Here is a 25,313-nt window from a genome sequence, read left to right on the forward strand (position 1 = left end):
TCAAACAAACTAGGCTAGTAGAATTGTCTTTTAACTAGTGCATACGTCTATTGTACCCCAGGGTGACTTGCACTTGGACTATTGTGACTTTCAATAAGAGTTTGGCACGGAAGGTCAACAATAGATGATACACGAACTCTACCTTTGTAAAGCGAGTACCCATTCTCGATAGAGAAGTTCCTAAACCTTTTCCCTCGACGAACTTTATCACCCATTTTTGAAACAATGTTGAAAGGTGGTGAAGGTTCCATCCTGGAGCTCTCCGTCTCGGCACACAACCCAATAGACCTGTCTAGTCTCTCCGAACTAGAACTCCCTCTTCTTCTTGCAGTAACCTCGGCTAATCGCTCGGGATTAGCACTCCTTTTTGACAAGGAAGGTAATAGCTGCTGGTAAGTGCGCACTCGTACAAGTCAAATCTCTAAATAAGATGGATCATGCTTGCACAAACCACATAGTGAATCCAAGAACTTGTTTTTGAACAAGGTTGCATCCAAATGGTGTTTGGATTTAATCCAAACGTTTGGAACATTCACTAACGTTAGTGAACATGACACTTATGATTTTGTAGGTTTAAAAAATGTACGCACGCCAACGTCTTTTTTTTTTCCGCTTTTACTTACGTGCATGCGGTAGGCTCTGTGCGGCACTCAAGGCTTCTCTTGCTGGCGTCTTTGGAGTCTGTGCTGCGCTCAAGTCTACTGCACACGCTCAAGTCACTCTCTCTCTCTCTCTCTCTCTCTCTCCCCCCCCTCCTCCACACGCTCAACTCTCTCTCTCTCTCTCTCCCTCCCGCCTGCACACGCTCAACTCTCTCTCTCTCTCTCTCTCTTTCCCGCAAGTCTCTCTCTCTCTCTCTCTCTCTTTCTCTCTCTTCCCTCCCCCCGCGCAAGTCTCTCTCTCTCCCTCAAAACCAACTCTCAAGTTCTATTCTTCTCTATGGCTTCAAGTTCCACTTGCATGGCTTTCCTCCAAGTCTCCTGGGTAAGAGCTTCCTTAACTGAAGTAGGCTCTTTGTCCCGAATAATACGAGACATCAATGCGTAGTTCACCTATAAAAGCTCCTCTGATGGATTTTCATCACGAGCTTTGTGTGATCTTCGAGGTCCATCCTCGGTGGTCCACTCGGAGGAATACTTTGTAACACCCGACTCCCAAATGTATCCAACAATCACTTTGGTACCCAAACAAAACGTGGAGCCTCCTAATGTTGGATTATATCACCTCCAGAGGGTCTACATCATCTTTTTCATCTCATTTTTCAGCATTCAGTTGAGGTCATTAGCAGCTGCTACTACTTCTCACCATTGTACAGCAGCTACGGGCTTCCCTCGTGCTCAGATTTCAGCAATAAACATCAATTTCGAGCATTTACAGGTCTTGTACCTGGGCCTACATCTCTGTTTTATATTTGCGTCACTTTCTTTCATGGTATAAGAGAAAAACGCTGACCTGTGAGCAGAAGAAAGCTGCGTTTTCTGTTTTGGAGCAGAGGCTTCGACAGTTTGCTGCGTTTTCTGCAGATTTCAGCATAGAAGGTGCTGCGTTTTCTTCCGGGAGCAGAGGCTTCCTCAAGAGTGCTGCGTTTTCTTCATCTGACACTTGGGACTGTTGTATTTCTGAATTTTCAGCAAAGATTGCTGATTTTTCTGATTGCTGAAGCCCTCTTCTAGGTGTTGAGGACATGGAACTACATCTTGGAGAGATCTTCTTCCTTTCCTTTCATTTTCCCACCCTCCCTCCCTTTCTTCTTGCTGTGCACAGCCTAAGAGGAGGACTTGCTGATTTTTTTCAGCCCCTTTTCTTTAGAGAAGGTTTCTTGTTAGAGGACATGGCTTCACAAGATTTTTCTACTGCTGCTCCTTCTCCTGTTGATTCTCCAGCACCATCACAGCCTGGATCCCCTGCTCGCGCGCCGCTCCACAGGTGGTTCCTATTCCCAATCTTTCCTCTCTGAGTTTCTCTCATCCAGGTCTTGCTCCCACCCCTACCCACATACCATCCTACAATCCTCCCCAAGTCAATGACTCCATGAAGCTTTCCACAACCAACTATCATACTTGGTCTTTCTACACTCAGTTGTTGTTGGAAGGACCGGTGTGTGGATGGCTATCTCCACACCTCACTTGGTGGACCTTGCTTTGACAAGCATATTGGATGCTCAGGCTCGTCTTATCATCATCCATTGCATGACACCATCCATACATGCACAGTTTGTCTCCTCCCGGAGTAATGCTCATCAGATCTGGACAGAGATCCAGAGGAGGTATGGGAGAGTTTCGACAGTGAAGATTGCCAAACTGGAGTCAAATCTGGAGAAGCTTACCATCACCGAGTCAGATAACGTGATTGAGAAGATTGGAGAGTTTTCCCGTATCAAGCTGCAACTTGAGGAGTACGGGATCACCATCAACAATCCCATCCATAAACTTCTTGGTAAGTTGCCTGCTTCCTTTGATTCTTTCAGGGATAATATTTATTTCCGTGATCCTCTCCCCCCTTTTGAGGAAGTCGTGAGTTATCTCCACGACAAGTGCATGCTTCGAGGGTCTACATCATCTTTTTCATGCTTGTATTGGCCATTTATGAGGCCCTGCATTGGCATATCTTAGCAGAGATTATTCAGCATTTTTCTACCATTTTTTGGTATTTTTTGGCGTTTTATGTAGCATTTAATGCTACAGCCATGTTGTCGGCTTGCTATAGCTAGCCGACCAGCATCTTGAGGTAGTATATAAGGGTTGGCTCCCTTTCCCTCAGTCCATCTCATTTTTCAGCATTCAGTTGAGGTCATTAGCAGTTGCTACTGCATCTCACCATTGTACAGTACCTACGGGCTTCCCTTGTGCTCAGATTTCAGCAATAAATGTTGGGGTAAAGGCGTTATGCCCACCCTTATAGTGTGTACAAGCCCATAAGTTATAGTACATAGTACACTTAGTACTTTTAATGTACTAAGTGCACTATGTGTACTAGTGCAATATACATGTGTGATAGGGGAGTCACACACTCATATACTTGATGAGTTGACTTATCCCCACAACTCTCTCTCTCTCTCTCCCTTGCTTCTCTGTGTATGTCTCCCATGAATGTGAGCTGTAAACCCTATTTCAGGTTTCTCCCCATCAACTGGTATCAGAGCCTAGTGGTCCCTCCCTCTTCTCCTTGCTGATTTCTGGTCGTATTCAGCCCCATCAACTGGTCGCCTGCTTCCATAAACGTGGTGAGCGCTGGCCCTTCAGCGTGAGTGTGAGCAATGGCTGCCAACGGCTGATCTGTTCCGTCATGTTCGTTGCTGCCTTGTACTCATTCATGGCCAGCCCAAGTCGTGTGTAGCGCCAGCGCTAGGCGGCAGCAAGAATACAAGGCGTATAGGCGCTAGGCGAGTGAAGCGAACAGCAGCCAGGCGTAGTCGGGCGAACACAGCAACGCGTGTAGCGCAAGCGAGCGAAGGCAGCAGCCGTAGCGCTAGGCTGGCGTCGAGCGTGTAGCACCAGCGCTTGTCGAAGGCAGCAGTACAAAGCGAAGGAGTCGGCTGGCCACCTAGGCGTGAACGAAACCAGCAGGCGAAACCACACTCATCGGCGCTAGGTGACGAAGGCGCTCCCCTGCAAATTTATCCTGGTCGAATCGTTCGCTGAGCTTCTTGATGGAGTAGGCGAGGTAGATGGTGCCGAAGGACTTGACATCTGTGATTACACCATTGTGAGCGCAGACGAGGCGGCCCAGCGTGGACATCACATTCACCACGCTCTTCCTATCCACTGAGGGCTTCAGCAGCAGCACGCAGTCAAGAGCTTGTGACTCCACGACTCCTGCAGCACGCTTGAAGAGGCCCCCCCCCACCTGCACAGTTTCCTGCAACAAAATTCAGAAATTTGAAAGGTATTTTGCTTCAATTTTTTTTTGGGATTTGCAATTGAGCAAGTACAATCAACAATTGAGCAGGTACAGGTGCCCAATTGCTCAATTTTTGAGCAAAATTGGCAAAATTGGGTGACATTGGTCACAATCAGGATAAATTTGCAGGAAATTGGTCAAATCAGGATCAATTTGCAGGAAATTGGATGTCGAAATTTGGGGCTTTTGATGTAAATGTGCAATTAAGCACTCATACATGCTGTATGATGTGAAAAATCGCACATTTGGGCAAAATTGCAGCAAATTGCAGCAAATTGCAGTGCAAATCAAGGGGCTTTTGTGCCGATTTGGTTGATTTGCATGCAGGCAATCGCATTTGATGCTGTGGATAATGTGCTGATGCCTTACAAGCACTCAATGTGCCTGTAAATCAAAGGGCTTTCATGTATTTGATGTATATGTGGCCAGGGGGAAGCATCGTGAACACACAGGATGCCTTCATGTGCGCCAATGTACCATGCATGATCAGAAATTGATCTCAAATCAAAGGGCTTTTCAAGTTTGTATGCTTGTTGAGCTTGGCAAAGCAGCAGGCAAGACATTTATGTCTTGAATCCTCAGAAATCAGCTTGCAGTCAAGGGGCTTTTGCCCAATTTCTGTTCGGAACTGTTGTATGCAGTATACAGGACTGTAAAAGTCTGATTTTCACTCATTTGGACAGCCAGGAGAGCATTTATTGCTACTGTACCTGCTGGTACAGATTTGGTACAGATTTGTACATGTTTTGGCATGGCTGTACATTGTTTTGAGTGATCAAAAGGTTCAAATTCAGCTGCTGAAATTGCCGGTACAGGTTTGGTACATCATTGGTGAGCGCTTAGTACTGTTGTACAGTACTTCGGAAGGGCAAAAGAGCACATTTAAGGTGCTGTCCAAAATCTGCAGCAACCAGATTTTGGTGTTTTCATCACATAAAGTGGGAGAAAAGTTGCATTCTTGCTTCCGCAGTGGGAGATAAAGCTTGGGAGAAAAACTGTGAGCACTTTGTGTGCTTTGGGTGCAGTGTTTGCACATCTTGGGTGCAGTGTTTGCACATTTGCAGGGAGTCAGGCATTACAGGTTGCATTTTGCTATGGCAACCACAGGTGAGAGCTCTTCATTGCTTCACATCAAGAAGCTTGAAGGCTCGCATAATTATGATATTTGGCAAACCCAGTGCTACAATGTGTTGCTTCAGAAAAAGCAACATAAGCCTATCAAAGAAAGGGGTGTGATGCCCGCTTCTCTTACAGCTGAAGAGTGGGAAGATATGGATGAGCTGGCAAGATCTACTATCATGTTGTCTGTGTCAGACTCATTACTTTTCAGCATTCGTGAAGAGAAGACAGCTTGGGGAATGTGGCAGAGATTGCAGGACTTGTATGCCCAACAAAGTGCCTCAAGCAAAGTGTATTGGTTGAAGAAGCTCATAGGTCTTCAGATGAAGGAAGGGGCGTCTATGACAGCCCATCTCAATGAGTTTAATGGTGTTGTCAGCCAGGTTATTAATCAAAAGTTGGCCATGGATGATGAGTTCAAAGCCACTTTTTTGTTATGCACTTTGCCAGAGAGTTGGGACACATTCAGGACAGCCACTAGCAATTCGAATGCTATGCTGTCATATGCAGATGTTGAGGGTGCTCTTCTTCAAGAAGAGATGAACAGGAAAAACAACTCTGTTGGAAAGTCCAATGCAATGAATGCACGTGGGAGATCCCAGCAAAGGGGGAAAAGCCAAGAAAGGGGAAGGAGCAAGTCTCGCTCCAAAAAGGATTTGGAATGCCATTATTGTGGCAAAAAGGGACACATCAAAAAACAATGCTACAAATGGAAAAATGATCAGAAAGAAAAGGGAAAAGGCAAAGACAAAGAGAAAGATGAAGCCAAAGATGTAAAGCCAAAGGGCAAAAGTGGAGTCAAGATCGAAGAAATCTATGTGTCACATGCAGGTGGCAGTGAGGATGAGGTCCTCTTTACGTCTTCACTTGATGCCCATTCACTTCTTACAGGTGGTCATGGTATGCACTCATGGATCATTGATTCAGGTGCCTCCTTTTATGTCACAGGTTGCAGAGACTTGTTTGTCAGGTACACTGCTGGCAATGAAGGAGTGGTTTATTTGGGTGATAACCATGCATGCAAAATTCTTGGCAGAGGTGATGTGAGGCTTGTATTTTCAGATGGCTCACAGCTTATGCTCCATGATGTCAGGCATGTGCCTGAGATCAAGAAGAATCTGCTTTCTACTGGACAGCTTGATGATGCTGATTATGTTACCACATTTGGTAGTGGAAAGTGGAAGATTAGTAAGGGCTCACTGGTTGTTGCCAGAGGCTCTAAAGTGGACACTCTTTACTTTATGCATGCAGGTGTTTGTCACCATGCTAATGTAAATGCAACCGAGCTGCCGGAAATTTCTATGTGGCATAGCCGGTTGGGACACATGAGTGTCAAGGGAATGGAGCAATTGTCTCGTTTGGGTTACTTGCCTTCTCTAAAGTTTTCAAGTTTTCAGTTTTGTGAGCATTGTATATATGGTAGGCAACTACAGTGCCCCCACAAGAAAGCTCTTGGACAGAAAGATGCTCAGTTAGAGCTTGTGCATACAGATGTATGTGAGATGCCTCAGCTTTCTTTGGGAGGGGCAAAATACTTTGTGTCTTTTATAGATGATGCCACACGCAAGGTGTGGGTCTATCCTCTTCGTTTGAAGAGCGATACATTCTCAGTGTTTGAGAAGTTTGTTGCTCTTGTTGAGAATCAAACTGGCAAAACACTGAAGGCTTTGCGTTCCGACAACGGTGGAGAGTATATGTCCAAACAGTTTCAGGACTTTTGTGATGCTAAAGGCATCAAGAGGGAGCTCTCTACTCCTTATGATCCTCCACAAAACGGGACAGCAGAGAGGATGAACAGGACCATTCAGGAGAAGGTCCGTTCTATGTTGTCACATGCTGCATTACCTCATGGTTTTTGGGCTGAAGCTGTTATGACAGCCGTACACCTTATAAACAGGTCACCTAACACGAGGCTTGGTGGGAAAGTGCCAGAAGAAGTATGGACAGGGAAGCCTCCGTCATACAAGCACTTAAGAGTGTTTGGTTGCGTTGCGTACGTGCACATACGCAGGGAAATGCGCACCAAACTTGATCCCAAGTCTCACAAATGCATATTCCTAGGATATGGTGACAGAGGTGAAATGGGGTATAGACTTTGGGATCCCATGAATAGAAAGATCATACGCAGCAATGATGTCATTTTTGATGAAACATGCATGTATAAGGAGCCTGCAAGGCAACAGGAGCCTAGCAGAGTCATCTTTGATGATGATGGACATCATGGACAACAACAAAGGGCTGTAAATCAGCCATTACAGCAGGAAAACCAGCCCTTAAATGGTGCTGAAAATGGTCCAAATGGACAGCCAGATATGGCAGAAGATATCCCTATGGATATACCACAGTTGGAGGATATACCGGGCATGATTTTTCAGCCTTATGGCATGGAACAGGAGCCACCAATGGGTGATATGCAGGCTGGACAGCAACCTGCAAATGATGGTCATTGGGTACGGAGGTCCACTAGACCCTCCAGAGTCCCTGACAGGTTTGTTCCAGGGGTTGACTATTTGATGCTTACTGACTGTGGGGAGCCCTCATGTTACAAAGAGGCTTTACAGAGGGCAGACAAGGCTCTTTGGGAGCGTGCCATGAAATCAGAGATGGATTCTCTGCATAAAAATGGAACTTGGAAGTTGGTGCCTTTGCCTGCAGGCAAGAAGGTTTTGCCATGCAAGTGGGTATACAGGCTCAAAGTTGCATCAGATGCTAAGCCAAGATACAAAGCCAGGTTAGTGGCTAAGGGCTTCAAGCAGGAATATGGTGTGGACTTTGATGAGATCTTCTCTCCAGTGGTCAAAATGACCACACTTAGAGCTGTGTTGGCTTTGGTTGCGCATGATGATCTGGACTTGATTCAGATGGATGTGAAGACTGCTTTTCTTCACGGTGATCTCCATGAGGAGATATATATGCAGCAGCCAGAGGGTTATGCAATAAGTGGGAAGGAAAAGCTTGTATGCAAGCTGAAAAAGAGTCTTTATGGGCTCAAACAGGCACCAAGGGAATGGTATCATAAATTTGATACATTCATGAAATCTCAGAAATTCAGGAGAAGTGACATAGATCACTGCTTGTACACCAAGAAAGCTTTGGATGGCAGTCTATTGATTCTCATTTTGTATGTTGATGATATGTTGATTGCCGGGAAATCTCGTAAAGAGATGGATGCTTTGAAGCAGAGGCTGCATCAAACCTTTGATATGAAGGATTTGGGTGATGCTAATCACATCTTGGGTATGCGGATACTTCGGGACAGAAATCAGCATGTGTTGTATTTGTCTCAGAAGGAATACATTGGCAAAGTCTTGCAGAGGTTCAATATGGACGGGGGGAAGAAAGCTAGTACTCCTTTGCCTCCATATGTGAAACTCAGTGCTATGGACAGCCCACAGTCAGATAGAGACAGGGCTGATATGGCCAAGATTCCGTATGCTTCAGCTTGTGGCAGTCTCATGTATGCCATGGTTGCTACTAGGCCGGACATTGCATTTGCAGTGGGAGTGGTTTCTAGATACATGGCCAACCCTGGCAAGAAGCATTGGGAAGCAGTGAAAGGTGTCATGAGATACCTGAAGGGCACACAGGATTTGTGCATTTGCTTTGGCAAACAGGATGCATTAGTGCATGGTTACACGGATTCGGATTATGCCGGTCATCCAGATAACCGGAAGTCTACTACCGGTTATGTATTTACATTCACAGGAGGTGCTGTGTCATGGATATCCAGGATGCAGAAGTGCACAGCCTTATCTACTACAGAGGCCGAGTATATTGCAGCCACAGAGGCTTGCAAGGAGGCATTATGGCTATCTCGGTTAGTGGTTGATTTGGGCTATACAGGGGATATTCCATTGTTGCATTGTGACAGTCAGAGTGCCATTCAGTTGGCAAAGAACCCTGTTTTTCATGCAAAGACGAAGCATGTGGATGTGAAGTATCACTTCATCAGAGAGGTGATAGAGAACAAGCAAATTCAGCTTGTTAAGATTCACACGGATGACAACCCGGCTGATCTGTTGACGAAGAGTTTGCCTCCGGAGCGGTTTGCTCATTGCAGACACTTGATGGGCATTGGATGAGGCCATTTTCAGCCTTGATATGGCCTTGTATATTATCATGTACATGCTGATTTTTTCTTTTCCTTTACTTAAGGGCACTTTGCCTTTAAGTGGGAGGTTGTTGGGGTAAAGGCGTTATGCCCACCCTTATAGTGTGTACAAGCCCATAAGTTATAGTACATAGTACACTTAGTACTTTTAATGTACTAAGTGCACTATGTGTACTAGTGCAATATACATGTGTGATAGGGGAGTCACACACTCATATACTTGATGAGTTGACTTATCCCCACAACTCTCTCTCTCTCTCTCCCTTGCTTCTCTGTGTATGTCTCCCATGAATGTGAGCTGTAAACCCTATTTCAGGTTTCTCCCCATCAATAAACATCAGTTTCCAGCATTTACAGGTCTTGTACTTGGGCCTGCATCTCTGTTTTATATTTGCTTCACTTTCTTTCACCTACTTGCTGCTGTGGCACATCTCCAACCTCGGGCTCAACCTCAACAATTGACCGAGGCTAGCTAGTTGGAACAATCGCTTGGGAATCGTCCTCACACTCATCTTTTTCTCCAAGAAGTGGTGGCTCCTCAACAGTGGAAGTTGGAATATGCTCATCAAAGACAACATCTCTGCTGACAACAACCTCATGCCGCTGGGTCATATAACCTGTAGCCTTTGGAAAGAGAGTTATATCTCACAAAAACAAGCTTCTGGGACTTTGAGTCAAGCTTTCCCCTCTGTTTCTTTGGTATGTGAGCATAGGCATCACTCCCAAAAACACGGAAATGGGAGGCATAATGTTTCCCATCAAAATAAGCCTCAAATGGAGTCATCTTAGGCATTGAAGTTGTCGAAGATCGGTTGAGGATATGGACAGTTGTAGCGACAGCCTCTCCCCAAAGTGGATGAGAAAGATCACGATGCTCCAACATCGTTCTCGCCATCTCCACCACAGTCCTATTCTTACGTTCAACCACTCCATTCTCTGAAGGCGACCCTGTATTGGCCAGCTCCCGCTTGATGCCATGCTTCGCACAAAACCGCACAAAAGCATTAGAAGAAAACTCCCCTCCTTTGTTAGCCCAAACAGTCTTCACTTGCAATCCAGACTCCTTTTCCACCATAACATACCAATCCTTGAACCGAGCAAAGGCTTGGTTCTTCTGTGAAAGAAAATACACCCATGTGAATCTACTTCAATCATCCACAAGCAGCAGAAATACAAGGAACCTCCCAAAGATGGAGTCTGTATAGGTCCACACAAGTCAGTCTATAACTATTTGGCCCTCCTAGCTGTATTTCACATGATGAAACCCATGCGTGGACACCAAACAGGTGGAAGAAGACATGGGGACAAGGTCCATAAGGTTTGCTCAAGAAAAAGCACCAGTCTTGGTCAGAAAGCAAGAAAAAGCAAAAAGTCAAACTAGATTGACCGCGAGCCAGGGGTACCATTGGAAAGAGGAGATTGAGCCAGACCAAAAAGCTTAAAGCCGCTTTTTCAAAAAGCAACTTCGGGGCCAAAAAGCAAGGCCTTGAAGCTAAAAAGCAAAACAAGAACTTTTGACTAAAGTTGAGTAATATTTTACTATTAAAAAAACGAAAAGCAAAGTAAAAGGCAAAAGCAAAGCAAAAGCATCACTTTTTGGCAAAAAGCAAGGCTTCCCCAAGTATAAAAGAAGCATGAGTCTCTCTTGAGCATCAAGTTGAAGAAGAACCTCTTCATCATGTTGCCATCTTTGTTGAAGTGTGGATATCATCTTCTCTATCATCATCTACTTGATCATGAATCAAATCATGGAATTTTTCATCACTTGATTCAGAGCATCTCTATTGGCTGTAGTGCCACATCATCATCTACATGTACAATTGTAGGGATCCATACAACCATACGAACATGTACGGGCATAAAATTTCAGAAACCCTAAAATTGCTCCAAAAACCCTAAAAACTGCTTTTTGGAGGTTTGTTATCACCCAGAAACCATTAAAACATATCTTATATCAATTTTCTCGCTAGAAAGAGCTTTTCCATGGTTTCCTTCATCAACAAGGCTGTAGGAGTTGTGGAGATTGCTCATGGGATGAGGGAGTGATTTTTGGACTTGGACTTGGAAGGGTTTGGATTAGGGTTAGGATCTGGATCTGGACTTGGACTTGGACTTGGATTCATTGGATTTGGATTCATTGGGTTTGGATATGGTACTAGCCCAGTGAGAGTTTCTTGTGGGTCATCCTCGTGGTGTGCTTGGCATCAGAGATCTTGTGCCTCGACATCAACATCAACATCAACTTGGATGTCCTACATCGGCATATCTGTTTGTTTTGTATTCATTGATTCTATTGATCCTAGCTAGCATGCCCGTGGATTGTTCCTGAATAAATTCCTGAAAGGGAGTGGGGCCTGTTCCCTGCTCAGTGTGGTGCATTGTGCAAGATCTCTATTCCCTTCTGTCTCTCCCCTCTCCCTTTATATCTTTATCTCTTGGACACGTGGATGAGTCTGCCCACTGGGCTTACAGAGTGTGTACCAACTCTAGTGGTTTCGAAGCCCGCCTAGTAGCCTGCTTCGGAAAAGACTCCCTACGTTGCTTCCCATAAATGCAAGAACTGCAATGTCCCAGCTTGCTGCCAAAATCTGGCAAGCCATCCACCATTTGGTCTCGGTGTCACATGCACTTTGCACTGTAGTGCATGGTGACAAGATGGCTCATCATCATCAGTGCAACATTGTTTGTCGTACGCCGTGACCCCATTGTAATCCTCAGTCTAGGATAAGTCAAGCACGAGCTACGTAGGTCATTCCTCAGCCTTAGATAGTCAGTCAGTCAGTCCAAGTCCCTTAACCCACTTGAAGAGATGCATTCATGCATGTAGAGTCAGTAGAAGCCTTAGAGTTTGCATCAGGAAATTCATGCATTTATGCATAGCATTCATTCCATATGCATGTAGGCCATCTAGACCATTGCAGAAGCATTAGAATATTATTCAACATTATTCTAGTATTTTTCCCATATTTTATAGCATTTAATTGGCATTTTTACTTTATTTATCCATTTATCCAGGACATGATGCAGTCGGCCAGCTCTATAGCCAGCCGACCAGCATCAAGAGAGCATATAAATAGTTGAGCTTTGTATTCATATCCAAGAAGACCTCAACGCTTGGAGCCTTCAGCCCAAGGAGCATAAGCTACTGGAGCATTCAGCATATCAGCCATCAGCATTTCATCCATCAACATATAGGAGCATCAACACTTGAGCATTCAGCAAAACGCAGCATCTACAGCATTCAGCCCTACAGATCACCTTGCGTTTTCAGCATATATACAATTTTCAGCATCCTTATCTGCATTGTTTTGCTACAGCCACTTGGTGAAGGCAATACTCAGCATGCATATTCATTTTCAGCATTCATTCATAGCGTAGAACAGTCCCAATCAGCCCCTACCTCAGCCTTAGATTTGCAGCCTTCCCTCATTCCATTGGGAAGAGTGCATAGGCTCGAGATTGGTCATCATTGGTGCTTCTACAGCCGTGTACAGTTCAGCCCGACTCTTGGTCCTCAGAGATCTTGCGTTTGGCTTATCGTTAATCCACCGTCAGTCTCTTCAAAGTAATAAATTAAATACTATTCCGATAACGGGATAGGGGGCCCTTCAGTGGGTAGTTCGACCCCATACGGTATACAGTCTCTCTCTCTCTCTCTCTCTCTCTCTCTCTCTCTCTCTCTGTGTGTGTGTGTGTGTGTGTGTGTGTGTGTGTCAATCTCTTAAAGTTTGAAGTCATAAAAGTGGATTGCTAAACTCGCAAAACTTAGGATACAGAAGGCGGTGTGAGAATTTGTGTGATAGGATCCTTAATTACAAATACTTCCGCTGCATGTTACATTTGGAAAGCCCGCCGCAACGCATCCACATTCAAGTGGCCAAAACGGAAATGCCACAAATCATCGAGCTGAGTAACTGTAAGAGAAGAGAGTGCTGAGAGTCTGTAAATCCTGTTCTCCACTCCGCCATCCCAAACAACCTGGCCTGTTGCTTTGTCTCGGATAGCAACAAAATGCTCATCAAACTCCACTTGCATGCTAGTCTTGCAAACCTCATGCACTGACAAAGGATGTAATTCTAGGGATGGGACATAAAGAATCTTGGAGCAATGCTTCCCCCCTCTGCCACATCAGGAATGATCTCCAACTTGCCCTCACTGTGAATCGGGATAGTGGATTTGTCACCAATAAAGATGTGACCTGTTTGCCTTCGAAGATTTAACAACTCTTGGGAAGGAGTCACGTGCCTGGAAGCGCCTCTCATGTAATGGTGCTGAGCCTCCCATTGGTGATCAAAGAAGAATAGAAAGCTGAGTATTGAGTGGATAGATGAGACAACAAGGTGATGGCCATGTCCTATGATGATATCTTTTTCCTAGCCTGAAGAACCTTCTGTTGAAGAGCCTGGAGTTTGTTGATGTGCTCTCGCATCGTCAAAGACTTTGCAAGATTCATTACTCGCATGTGCACTTCCAAGAAAATTCTCTTCATGGGCGATAGATACCCTATTGTACAAAGAAGCCAAGTGCTGCCAAATCCCTCAAGCCAGCGTCATGTGTTTGATGTGGTTGATCACCTGGGGTGTGCAATTAAGGAAGATGAAAGAATGCACACGGGCATTGACAAGATCCCACAAGTGTGCATGAGCCTCCCGCTCTTCTTGATGGATAGTGAAAGCTCCTCCTCCAACTCTGGTCTTGGAACTCCAACCACAATGAAATCAGCCAAATCATAAGACTCCAAGACAGACTCCATCATTACCTTCTAGCATAGTTGTTTCTCGTACCGGTACGAATGGGTTCGTACGGTACGATATCGTACGGTACGAGTTTTTTTTTTCCAAAAAATCATTTTTCCTTGAATTTTTTTTCCCAAATGCTAAAAAAAAATATAGAAACCCTAAGATCCCAAATGCTCGCAATACTTCGCAACTTTTGTGTCCACTCAGTATTCCATATGGGGTTGTTGAGAGACCTAAAACCCTGCTAAAAATAGCCCACACGTGTGCTTTTCTGGTCCAAAAAGAGGCGCCTACATGAAGGGGATCCAAATAATGTCCAGTGCCTGGTCTTTGGCCGCCACGTGTATTAAATAAGTCCTGTTCAATGTGTACTCACTTATAAGTTGTCCGGTCACTTATAAGTGAGTGTGAACCTGCACCCATAATTATTAACATGTGAACTCATAAAGCTGTAAATTGAGTTTTTGGGAATACTTACCACCTGCAAAACACATGTAGACCACTTGTCAGTCCCAAATAGGTGTGCACATACACGTGCACAGGGTGCCCAGGCGTCCTCAGCCCCATGGACAACACAGGCAGAAATCTCAGGCATTGTGTCAAATATTACCTGGGATTTGCAAAGGATGCAACAACCCAGCCTGTCTAAAGCGTTCAGCTTTATTTGCCTGACAAATTTGACACTTGAGAACATAATTTTCTGCATACCCTTTCATCTTTGGCCAATAAAAAGTGTGTTTCACTAACGATAACGTCCTGTGTACCCCAGGGTGTCGAGCAGAAGGGGCGTCGTGACACTCCTTAAGAATCTTGGACCTAATGTTCGGGATCTGTGGTACACAAATTTTGTCATTACGGAATAGTAAACCATTCCGAATCATCCACTGGCCTCCTGCAGCCTCAATGGTAGACTGCTCAACCGGTCTACCATCTTGAAATAGAGCAGCCCCAATGGCATAGTCACTGGCATCAGCTTCAAGAACATAAGGCCGACTAGGATCGGGTAATGCTAAGATAGGTGCTTCCTTGACTTTATCTTTCAAAAGTCTGAAGGCCATATCCAAATCGTTATTCCAAGTGATAGGCTGATTTGACTTACGTCCACGACCTTTCAATGAGTCGGTCATCGATAGTGTGAGCTATGAGTACTCTCGCACAGATTTCCGAAGAAAAACAACAAAACCAAGAAAAGAACGAAGTTGTTTCACTGTTTGTGGTATAGGCTAGTCCAGAACCTTTTGAACTTGGTCATAGTCAATTCATAGTCAATGCTCAATCCATCTCTAGTGATCTTGTGTCCCAAGTAAATGATGTCTGTCATAGAAAACTCACATTTACTTAACTTAGCATATAGTCGATTCTGTCTTAAAATAGATAAGACAATCGTGAGGTGTTTAACATGATCCTCAAGAGTACGACTATATATCAAAATATCATCCAGGAACACCACCACAAATTTTCCCAAATGTTCACGAAAAAGATCGTTCATCATTTGCTGGAAAGTGGCTGGAGCATTGGTTAACCCAAAAGGTAATACGAGAAACTCGTAATGGCCATACCTAGTCCGAAAGGCAATTCTTTCGACATGTCTTTCATGAATACGTATCTGGTGATAGCCAGATACGTAAATGTATCTTCGTGAAATATTTCGCTCTTGCTAACCGGTCAATCAGGTCATCTGATCTAGGGAGAGGATAACGGTTCTTAATTGTCAGCTTGTTGAATCTCTTGTAATCTATACACATTCTCCAGGTGTTGTCCTTCTTTCTCCTAAGCAACACAGGTGCACCCCAAGGTGATTTACTTGGACGGATCTGGCCCATCCTCAAATAATCTTCGAGTTGTTTAGCCAACTCATCTTCCTTAGCTTGGCTCATCCTGTAAGGTGGAATACTGACAGGATGAGCACCAGGGATCAAGTCAATACGATGATCTACTGCCCTTTCAGGTGGTAAACCCTATGGCAATTCCTTAGGAAATACATCTTGAAACGAATCAAGTATCTTCTGTAATTCTTTGCTTTCAAACACACTTAATTCATTGACATCCATGGAAGGGATGAGAAAGAAAGAAAGTGGAATCAATACACAATGGAAAGCGGTATACAAAGAAGAATCCATTTCATTTCCAAAATCAACTGTATTTACAAGAGGTCCCTGAGAGGGATGAATACAATCACCTAAAATACTATACTGGATGTCCTTATGCTGAAAAGAAAAAATATGACTAGACCAATCTATTTGGACTTGAAGAGTCTTAAACCACTCAATCCCTAATAACAAGTCTACATTTTCTAGGTGCATAACATAGCATTCTAGAGTATCTTTGTAGTCCTGAATCTGGATTGGAAGCATCTCCACCTTTCGATCCCATACTTGCCTTCCCGCAGGTAGGCGTACCTCATAGGTATGATCGTTGGGTGTTGTATCAAGACTCAATTTCTGCACAAGTTTGTAGTTAACAAAGTTGTGTGAGTTGCCAGGGTCTAGAAGAATGTGAATTTTATGGCCATTCACTTCTCCATAAACTCGGAGAAGATCATGCAAGCCAAAAACTTTAGAGTTGAACAAACAATCAGAACATGTACTAGGGCGAGAAAGTACAGTAACTGACATACCTGTCAAAGACAACTGGTTAGCTGCCTTTGGCTTGGGTCCTGCGTTGGTCTTTGCACCCTTTTGCTTCGGGCACTCGTTACGCATGTGTCCTTTTTCTTCGCAGATAAAACAACATCCTTCCTCCTGAGCTTCAAAGCCTTAAGGAGTCGTTTCTTCTTCGCTGGTGTCGAACTTGAATTCTTTGAAGGTTGTTCCGAAGACTTTTCTTCCGTCGTGTTAGCCATAGATGCAGAGAACTTTCTTTTATGCTTGTTCCCCTGCTCGATAACGGGTTTCGACTTGGAAGAGACCATTGTATCATCATAGATACGAGCTGAATGAATGGTCTCGTCCAATGTTTTGCATTTGTTATTTTTAACCTGTAAAGAGTATGAGTCCGGTAAACCGGCTACGAAGAACCCCAAAAGAGTAGTGGGATCCATCTTTGTAGCTTTCATTTGCAAGTCCCTAAACTTTTGGAGGTAGACCTCATAAGTGAGGTGCTGTGAGGTCATGGTCAAAGCTATAAACCGGGCAACAATATCATAATCATTCTCTTTCTTGAGGAATTCCTTCTTGAAGACGTCTTCGAATTGTGCCCAAGTTGTCGGCTTAGCGTCGAGTTCCTTCCACCAAAGCAAAGCTTTGCCTGAGAGGAAACCTGCTGCTAACTGGATCTTTTTTCCATCATCATATGGATGAAACTGAAAATGGACCTGCCACTTATGTAGCCAAGTGTCCACGATCTCCTTGGTACGCTGCTTTTGCTCGCCCCCAAACGGTTCCGGAGTAATATTGGGGCCTAAAGCAGCAGAGGCCAAGGTACCCATACCCGAAAGAGTAGAGAGGATAGTGGTCAAGAGAGAGATGGAGTTCTGCAAGGCTTGCATCTGGGCGGCAATTTGTGCCCGACGTTCCGAAGAAGAAGCCTCGAGAGTAACTTTAAACTCTTGGAAATCTGATTTTGACACATAATCGTCAAAAAGATCGGCATCGGTATCTTCCGTATCCGGCAAGCCTTCGCGTTCGACAAGGGGCTCCAATTCCGATTCTTGGGTCGACATCGTGAAGAGGGCAAGTGGAGAGAAAATTCAATCTTTGCACAATAAAAGTGCGAGGAAACTTGAGAGCTCGAGAGCTTGAAAACTTGAGAGATGTGTGGCAAGAAGCCCACTTAAGGGGTTTATATAACTATCCCCAAAAGCTACTTGAGCTTTTGCTTTTGTGTTTATATATATATATATATATATGTGTGTGTGTGTGTGTGTGTGTGGATATATATATTCTGCTTTCTTTATTAAAAAAAAACACCTTTAAACCTTGGAGGGGACCTTTAACTCTTTAAAAAGAAAGTTTAATCTAAAAAAAACGAAAGCAATCCCAAATCGGCGAATGCTTTCACTGTTTTTTTTCTCTTCCCTCCTGGATTTGTGGGCCAAACCCCCAAAAATGTAATCTTTATTACAAAAGGAGTATTTTACAATATACAAGCATGAGGGTGCCCCATAGGGTCGTCTGATTTCCAAGTACAAATAACAAGATTTCCAAGGGTCATGAGCGTGCCTCACAGGGTCACCAAATTTCCAAGGTACAAGTAAAAAGATGAAATAACAAATAAAACATCTTCAGGTTCCTATCCAGGACACAGGCCTGTTCACTGAGGCCCTGGAAATCTAGTCCTAGAGAGGTGCTTGGAGGCCTTTTAGAATAATGTGCCGACCCTGCTCATTAATGAGTGTGTATGACCTTATTAGTGTACATTCTTGGATCTATGAGGGTTAGGGTCATGCAGCTTTCGCCTGCGCGCGCGCGCATGCGTGTGTGTGTGTGTGTGTGTGTGTGAGAGAGAGAGAGAGAGAGAGAGAGAGAGAGAGAGGTGGTTTTGTATGCTTGTCTTTTCACAGACCTCTTCTAGTCGGGGTTTGCAATATGGTGCTGGTCCCTAGATGTTCTCGTCTCAAGATTGACATCTGTGTGGTGTTGTGTAAATATAGGAGCTAGGAGCATAAGTGGTCAAAAGTGAACAGCAAAGATTTTGTCTCTGCCTCAAACAATCTCGAAACTGGAGCAATGGCAGACTCAGTTGATGTCAATGGCTTTTGGGGACCTGTCACTTCCAGCACAACTTGTGAAAGTCATTATGCAGTTTCTGCTTATATAGCAGAATTCTTCAATACTATCTCGAATGTGCCTGGCATACTCTTGGGCATGCTAGGTCTAATCAACTCAATAAGGCAAAGGTTTGAAAAGAGGTTCAGCGCATTAAACCTTGCGACCATCGTGGTAGCTCTAGGGAGTATGCTCTTCCATGGCACATTGCAGCATGTGTAAGTTCCCCCTACTTGAAAGCTTTCACATATACTTAAGTGTATTTCCTACTTTTCAAGAAATGTTCTAAACATGTGCACACGTTGCTATTTATCCTCCTTTCCTGTGCATTGGAAAAGAACCAAGAATGAGAGCCAATCCTTTTGTGCTCTGGTGGAGAATGTCAATGGGTGACATTTGAACTTGCTCTAGAGGGACACCGAAGAGGAGGAAGGGTGCTTTTGGCGCTTTTGGTATCTGTGGAGCTTGGTGATTAAGTCAGAAAATCGGGATGAGAGTGGTTCCTTTTCAAGGCCCAGATGTAGCCTACCAGATCAGCCGGTCTGGTTGCCAGGCCAGATTAAAGCTGTTTGGCCTTGGCAGCCGATAGGGAAGGGCCATTGGTGTCCCAGTACGCTCAAAATAAAGCTGCCCATTTGCAGCACACGCTTCTGCACAATCCTCTGGTTTGGTGCCTTGGCATATAGGCTGCTAAACTTTGCCATTTTCCGGAGCTAGTCAAGACCAGGAGGCTTGCTGGAGTAGCATTGATTTGCAACCCTGATTCCAATGTCTGCTTGAATACCAATTTACCTACCTTCTCTAGATGAGAGTGCCATCTTACGTTGCCTCTTGCAAAAGCAATTTGTGTGAACCTAGAGAAAAACAAGTCAGGCACCAGGAGTCTGAATCTTTTGACTTGCCTGAAGCATAGTTGATGCCAAGGTCTTGTGCCTTTGATGTAACTCATTACCTGCATCCATGACATTCAATGGTCATTAAGGCATAATCTACAACATTTTCTTGAGCTGCTCTTTGTTTGCCTGTGTTGTTGATGGACGAATCCAAGTTCCCAGAAGTTGAGTTTACCACTCCAGGAGTGGCTCAGCCTGTTGTACAATGGGCTTGTGGTTTGAAACGAGCACTTCTTGATATGGCATGAGAATGGGCTTGTAGTTTGAAACCAGCACTTCTCGATATGGCACGAGCTTGTGGTTGCATACCTGGTGTTGCCGATGTCAAAGTTTCTTGGTTTCTTGGTAGAGAGGACAAAAGCTTCTGAAATATCCTAGCAAAGCATGTGCCATGCAATGCAACTGCAATATTACTCAAACTGACGAAGAGAAGTGGGGAAAAGTGTTGTAGGATGTTCCCTCATTATGAATGGACATGCTTAAAGAGGGGTTTGTTTTAATCAGTGGATGTTGGAGAGGGCAGAACTTGTCATACATGGAATAACCAGGGCAGAACGTTATTGTGGACAATGGGAGAGGACCCAGTAGCATGACCTTTAGATTGGTAGTGGACATGATGAGCCTCGTTGAAGACAAAGGTACCGGGCAGTGAAGGTTCCTTTTAGTCTGAAGAAGACCATGGATTTATTTTGATATGCCAAACGGGGAGAAATAGACAGATAGGTGCTCGGGCTCACTTATGTTACGAGCTCGTTGGGTTGGACGTAGAGGCTAGGTGGAGATGCTGGCTTCATGTATTCAAAAGCTTCCAGAAGCTTTAGACTGTTAATTAAGCAAGTGTTTCTGTCAACCAGTCTTCTTGCATGTTTTGGCTGAGTATTTGTACTCAGTCTTGCATGGATATTAGTATCACCCATTTTATGTAGCTTCAAGTACCCATGAACATGCAATACTTAAAGTGAGGTTAACATGATTGAAGGATTGCATGTTTGTGGTAAATGTCAAAAGAATTTTGAGAGAGAGAGAGAGAGAGAGAGAGAGAGAGAGAGAGTTGTGCTAATGATTTGGTAGTTTTGCAGCCATCAACAGAGTGAAGAAACACCAATGGTTTGGCTGATGCTAATGTACTTCTATGTCCTCTACTCTCCTGACTGGCACTACCGAAGCACCATGCCAACTGTGCTTTTCATTTATGGTTCCATTTTTGCAATTATCCACTCGCAGCTTCGGTTTATCCTAAGCTACCAAATTCATTACTTCTTTTTGGGGTTGCTGTGTTTGCCTAGAATGTATAAGTACTACATACACACGACAGATCAGCATGCCAAACGCCTGGCTCATATGTACGTACTCACTATGGTGTTGGGATGCAGTTGTTGGGTGCTGGATTGGGCCTTCTGTGACAGAATCTCAACATGGGTAGTAAACCCTCAGGGGCATGCATGGTGGCATTTCTTGAATGGGCTTGATGCTTTCTTTGCCAATACATACATGCAATTTTGCCGTGCCCAGCAGCTCAATTGGAGTCCCAAACTACATTATTTTTGTGGTTTGCCTTATGTGAAGATATCCAAACCCAAGGTACAGTGATAAGGGTCACTGTACATAGTGGCCTTGAGCTGTGGTTGAATTTAAGGGTTTTGATTTGTAAGTGTTTGCTTTAATTCTTTTTTTCTTCTTTTTTTTCTTTTTTTTCTTTTTGCTGTACCATTTCTTATTCTGGTCCTGCACAGATTGTGCGAGAAGCTTTGTAAATCTAGATGTTTGTAGTGTACCAAAGGATCCAAAGATTTCCCTAAGATCTTCTCAAGAATTCAACACTTCATATACTTCTGTAATTATGGCAAAGTACAATGTAGGGGGTCATAATATTTAAGGAAGGTCAGTTTGCAAGCACCACAAAAGGGAGCGCTTATGCCATCAAAACAGCTGATTAGAGGTGGGTTCAAAGAAATGTACATTTCACTATCAAAGCCATGATAAAGGAGACACTGTTAAGCGCTCTGTACCCATCAATCCCTAGTTATAGAGCACCTTTTGGAAGGGTGTGCGTGTGTGGGGTGTTTGGGGGGGAGTGGGTTGCACGTGTAATAATGGTATAATTATCATTTGTAGGAGTGGGTTCAATGCAACCAGATACTTGGATTGGCTACACTGGCAATATATTAAGCTTGCTCATACTAAGAATCGCGATTCTAAAGACACTATCAGATCTCGATGCATATTTTTGTAGCGTGTGTGGTATGGTGATGGTTGCTCATACTAAGAATTTCGATTTGAGAAACGCCACCAAATCGTAACATTTTTGTGGCGTGAGTGGTATGGTGATCGTGTTTAGCTAAATGCAAGGTGAGCTGCCAAACGTGGGCACACGATTCTGTTGTTTGAGATTCATGTTGGTCGTCAGGGATTACAACAAAAGCGTAAATTCTCTTTGCTCCTTGTACTACTTTCCATGTTCGTACTCCATGTAGGTCTTGTGATGTCAAATGACCATAGGAAAAAGAGCCCATCTCTCTCTCTCTCTCTACCACTTTGGAGGAGAGATGGGCTCAAGTTCTTTCTACCACTACACTCCGTGTTGGTACTTTGACCACACACCTTGGAGGAGAGGTGGCGTCAAGTTTACTCTACAAGGTGCACTTCGTGGTGGTATTCTGATGATACTGGAGGGAGAGGTGGGCTTAAGTGTAGAACATAAGATGAGAATGACTCACATGTATAAATATCTTGGTTCTCTATAAACATGTCAGTGGCAACAACAGATAGTTTTACAAGCATTTCGACCAATAATATAAATCCATAGAAAAATTCTTGATCCATGAGATATCCATGAGTTCCATAAGTCCATTGCATCCAAATAAAGGGAGAGAAAAACATACTCCAGCCAAAAACTTGATCCATCGTTCTTGGTCATATCCGTATGAAAAACCATGTAAACCAGGCTTTTCAACCATAATGTTTACCTGAAATAGTTCAAGGCAAACAAACAACACACGAGTCTCCTTGTACAGGCATACAAGGATTAAGTGTCCAAAAACACTTGCAATAAATTGCAAAAAGCAGCAACATTGTAAAACTCTACTTAGCTTTTATCTTTGCCAGATTCATCATGAAGCCAAAAGAAATATCTACTTAGAATACGTATAAGGTATCTTGAGATATAGCTCCATATGGCTTGCTCGTAAATTTGATTTATAATCCATATCGAAAGAGTGCTGAACAAGGGTACATAAAACCAACTCCATATTCTAAGGATAGAATATATGAATCCAAAAATCTTATACCAAGTTGTGTACTACTCATGCTCATGATTGCTTACATAAGTTCAATAGCAAAATTATTGGTCACTGTTGTTCTCGCTTCTGATCTTTTCTCTTTCTCATGGTCAGAAGAAAGCCTCTTGCTGCCAAGAAAGCCTATGCTTTGATACAATTGTAACTAAGAGGGGACTCGGAATAATAGACCAACACTTCATAATACCACAACTTGTTTCAGCGAATCGAAACGGCCAGTTATTAAAGGAACTTCTTGTCGGCTCTCGAAAAATATTCGTTTGGGCGGGTGCTTCTCGTAATTCACTGTTACGAAGGGGGTGGGAACAGAAAAGGGAAGAGGGTAGGGGACCGCCCCCATTAAGGCCGGAGTAAAGGAGGGTTTCTAGTAGGTGTTTTGGTATGTCATCTCCCCTCTCAAATAAGAAGAAACCGTTTTTTATCCTCTCTCTTCCATCCAGTTCATATGATGTCTTTCTCAGGGGCCCGGGGAAGTACATCTCAAGTTCACCAATTAATCGGTATGACTCAGGTAGAGCATGGAAACACAGTGGAAGAACTATATACAATATTAAAACACCACATTGAGTCAGCCCTAGAAGAGCTCGCAAAACTGTCCCAAATTCCTCCCAAACAATCTTAAAAATTGAGCCTCGAATCAGTCCCAAAAAACAGTCCATATCTACTCAAAAATGAGTCAACTAGCCTTGTTAGGCTTTGGGGAAAAGCAGAAGAAGTCGACTAGCCTTGTAGAAGGTAAGGAAGAAGTCGACCAGCCTTGTGGCTGTCTTGGAGGGAGTCGACCTATTGAGAACTGTCCAGAAACTGTTGTATGACCAATGCAAGAGAGAGGAGAGAGAACAAACCGCAGTCGGCTAGCAGAGAAGAGAGAGAGAAGGCTCCAAAGGGATGCACCTCATCAAAAACAACCCCAATTCCTTCTTTAATAGACTCGACTAGCTATATTTGAAGTCCTTTTTCCTTTTTGTCCAAAATAGGTGAACTTGCCCAAAAATATCAACTTTTTAGCTTTTCTTGACCTTTACTTCAAGTTTTAGCCTAAAAATATCAACCTTTGCTTTTCCCAAGCTTGTTGGCCAAGTTACAAGTAGGTGTCCATATGTCCAGCCCACCTTTAATAATAATATGTGAACACACCGACTTATAAACACTATAAGTCACTTTGGTGTGAATAAAATCCCATGCTACACATGTTGTATTGCCATCTTTCAAGCCAAACTTTGCCAATGAATGCTTCTTCTTTCAGGCTAAATTTTACCAATGAATGCTTCTACTTTCTTATGTGGAAAAATCGCCGTTCACACCTTGGCTCTGCTCAGTGTGTGAAACACTCTGGTCAAGACTGGTGAAGGGGCCAAATGGTGACATAGAGAGCTCTACCTTCACCCCCTTAGCAAAGGAGCATTCCGGTGTAAGAGTAGTCTATGAGGATGTGAGACAGGCAAGCTAACGCATCACATCAGAATGTGCATTGCGCCTGGAAGGCAAGATTCAATGACAAATGATTCAATGTCCTTAATTGAACATATTTGGCTCTATCGATATGGACTAGCCTAGGGTTTAGCTCCATTCTTTCATCCATTCCAAGCTTTTGGGATTACCTAATATTGACTAGTGATGATTAGGAGGTTACAATCCAAGAAACATACGGTTTTGGAGACTAGGATATGTTTAGTTTATTGTTTTTAATTATGTTTTGAAGCTTATGTGTATTCAGGCATTCTACTTTCATATCTTGGAAGGAGAATGCTTAGTGATTTTCATGATTTTGGATTTCACAAGGCATACATTTCATTGCATTGAATCAACAATTGGCTCAGTAATTGTGATTAGGTGTGGAATCCACTCAGAAACATAATCATTACGCTCCATTACATGTGTGTAATGAAGCAATTATAAATGCACATACACGTGTATGGGTATGGGCCTAGGCACATGGACCTTTGAGCATAGATTTAGGGTATTGGCATATTGATTAGCTAGTGGGAAATGACCAAGCACTATATAAGTAATCTTGGTCTAGGCTATTGAACCTTTTATGACCTTATCATTTGATATAAACATCGTGTCTTCTTGGAGATTCTACCCATGCTTTTATGGCCTTCTTGGCGATCGCTTTAGGATAGTGACCTACATCCATGCCTACTTCATGTCTTGAGTAGATCCATCCCAATATCTCAACTTAGTCATGCTTTCTTTCTTGTACTGGTATTAGAGCTCTTGGCTTAGATCTTGATATTTTGATTAGAGACTACTTATTATATTTTTAGATTAATGCTTTTACATAATTTCTAAATTTTTATTGTTTTTATTTTGAGTGGATTAACAATGAGAGATATTTACTAATTATAGATTATAAAACCCTAATTTTTACACAAATTTGAGAATCTTGATTTTCTTGATTTTAAAATTCAAATTTTAAACTATTTTCAAAGTACTTTTCTTGGAATCTCCTTGATTAGTGCTTCCTTTCATCAAATCTATTCATAAACCTTAGTTTCTTTCTATATTTGCATAGTTTCTGAAAAATCTTAACAGTTTGAAGGTGG

The 25,313-nt window shown here is 43.4% G+C and overlaps 2 protein-coding genes across 3 annotated transcripts in view; one reads left to right on the forward strand and one right to left on the reverse strand.

Moving 5' to 3' along the window:
* Positions 1-21,146, forward strand: part of LOC147607779 (alkaline ceramidase-like) — a 39,970-nt gene extending 18,824 nt beyond the window's left edge. For both annotated transcript variants that reach the window (XM_086790022.1, XM_086790023.1), the window contains exons 2-3: positions 18,461-18,793; positions 20,548-21,146. In XM_086790022.1, the coding sequence (XP_086646148.1) occupies positions 18,537-18,793; positions 20,548-21,058 (768 nt within the window). In that variant the 5' untranslated portion in view covers positions 18,461-18,536 and the 3' untranslated portion in view covers positions 21,059-21,146. The remainder of the gene's footprint in view (positions 1-18,460; positions 18,794-20,547) is intronic.
* On the reverse strand, positions 3,226-11,737 carry LOC147607780 (uncharacterized). Its single transcript, XM_086789869.1, has 2 exons — positions 11,612-11,737; positions 3,226-3,858 (listed from the first exon to the last, which is right to left on the reverse strand). Exons 1-2 carry the CDS (start codon positions 11,735-11,737, stop codon positions 3,544-3,546), a joined length of 441 nt encoding a protein of 146 aa, XP_086645995.1. The 3' UTR covers positions 3,226-3,543.
* Positions 21,147-25,313: the final 4,167 nt, after the last annotated feature.

Source organism: Cibotium barometz, chromosome 54, assembly GCF_041138505.1.
Source record: "Cibotium barometz isolate CiBa-2024 chromosome 54, ASM4113850v1, whole genome shotgun sequence".
NCBI lineage: Eukaryota > Viridiplantae > Streptophyta > Polypodiopsida > Cyatheales > Cibotiaceae > Cibotium > Cibotium barometz.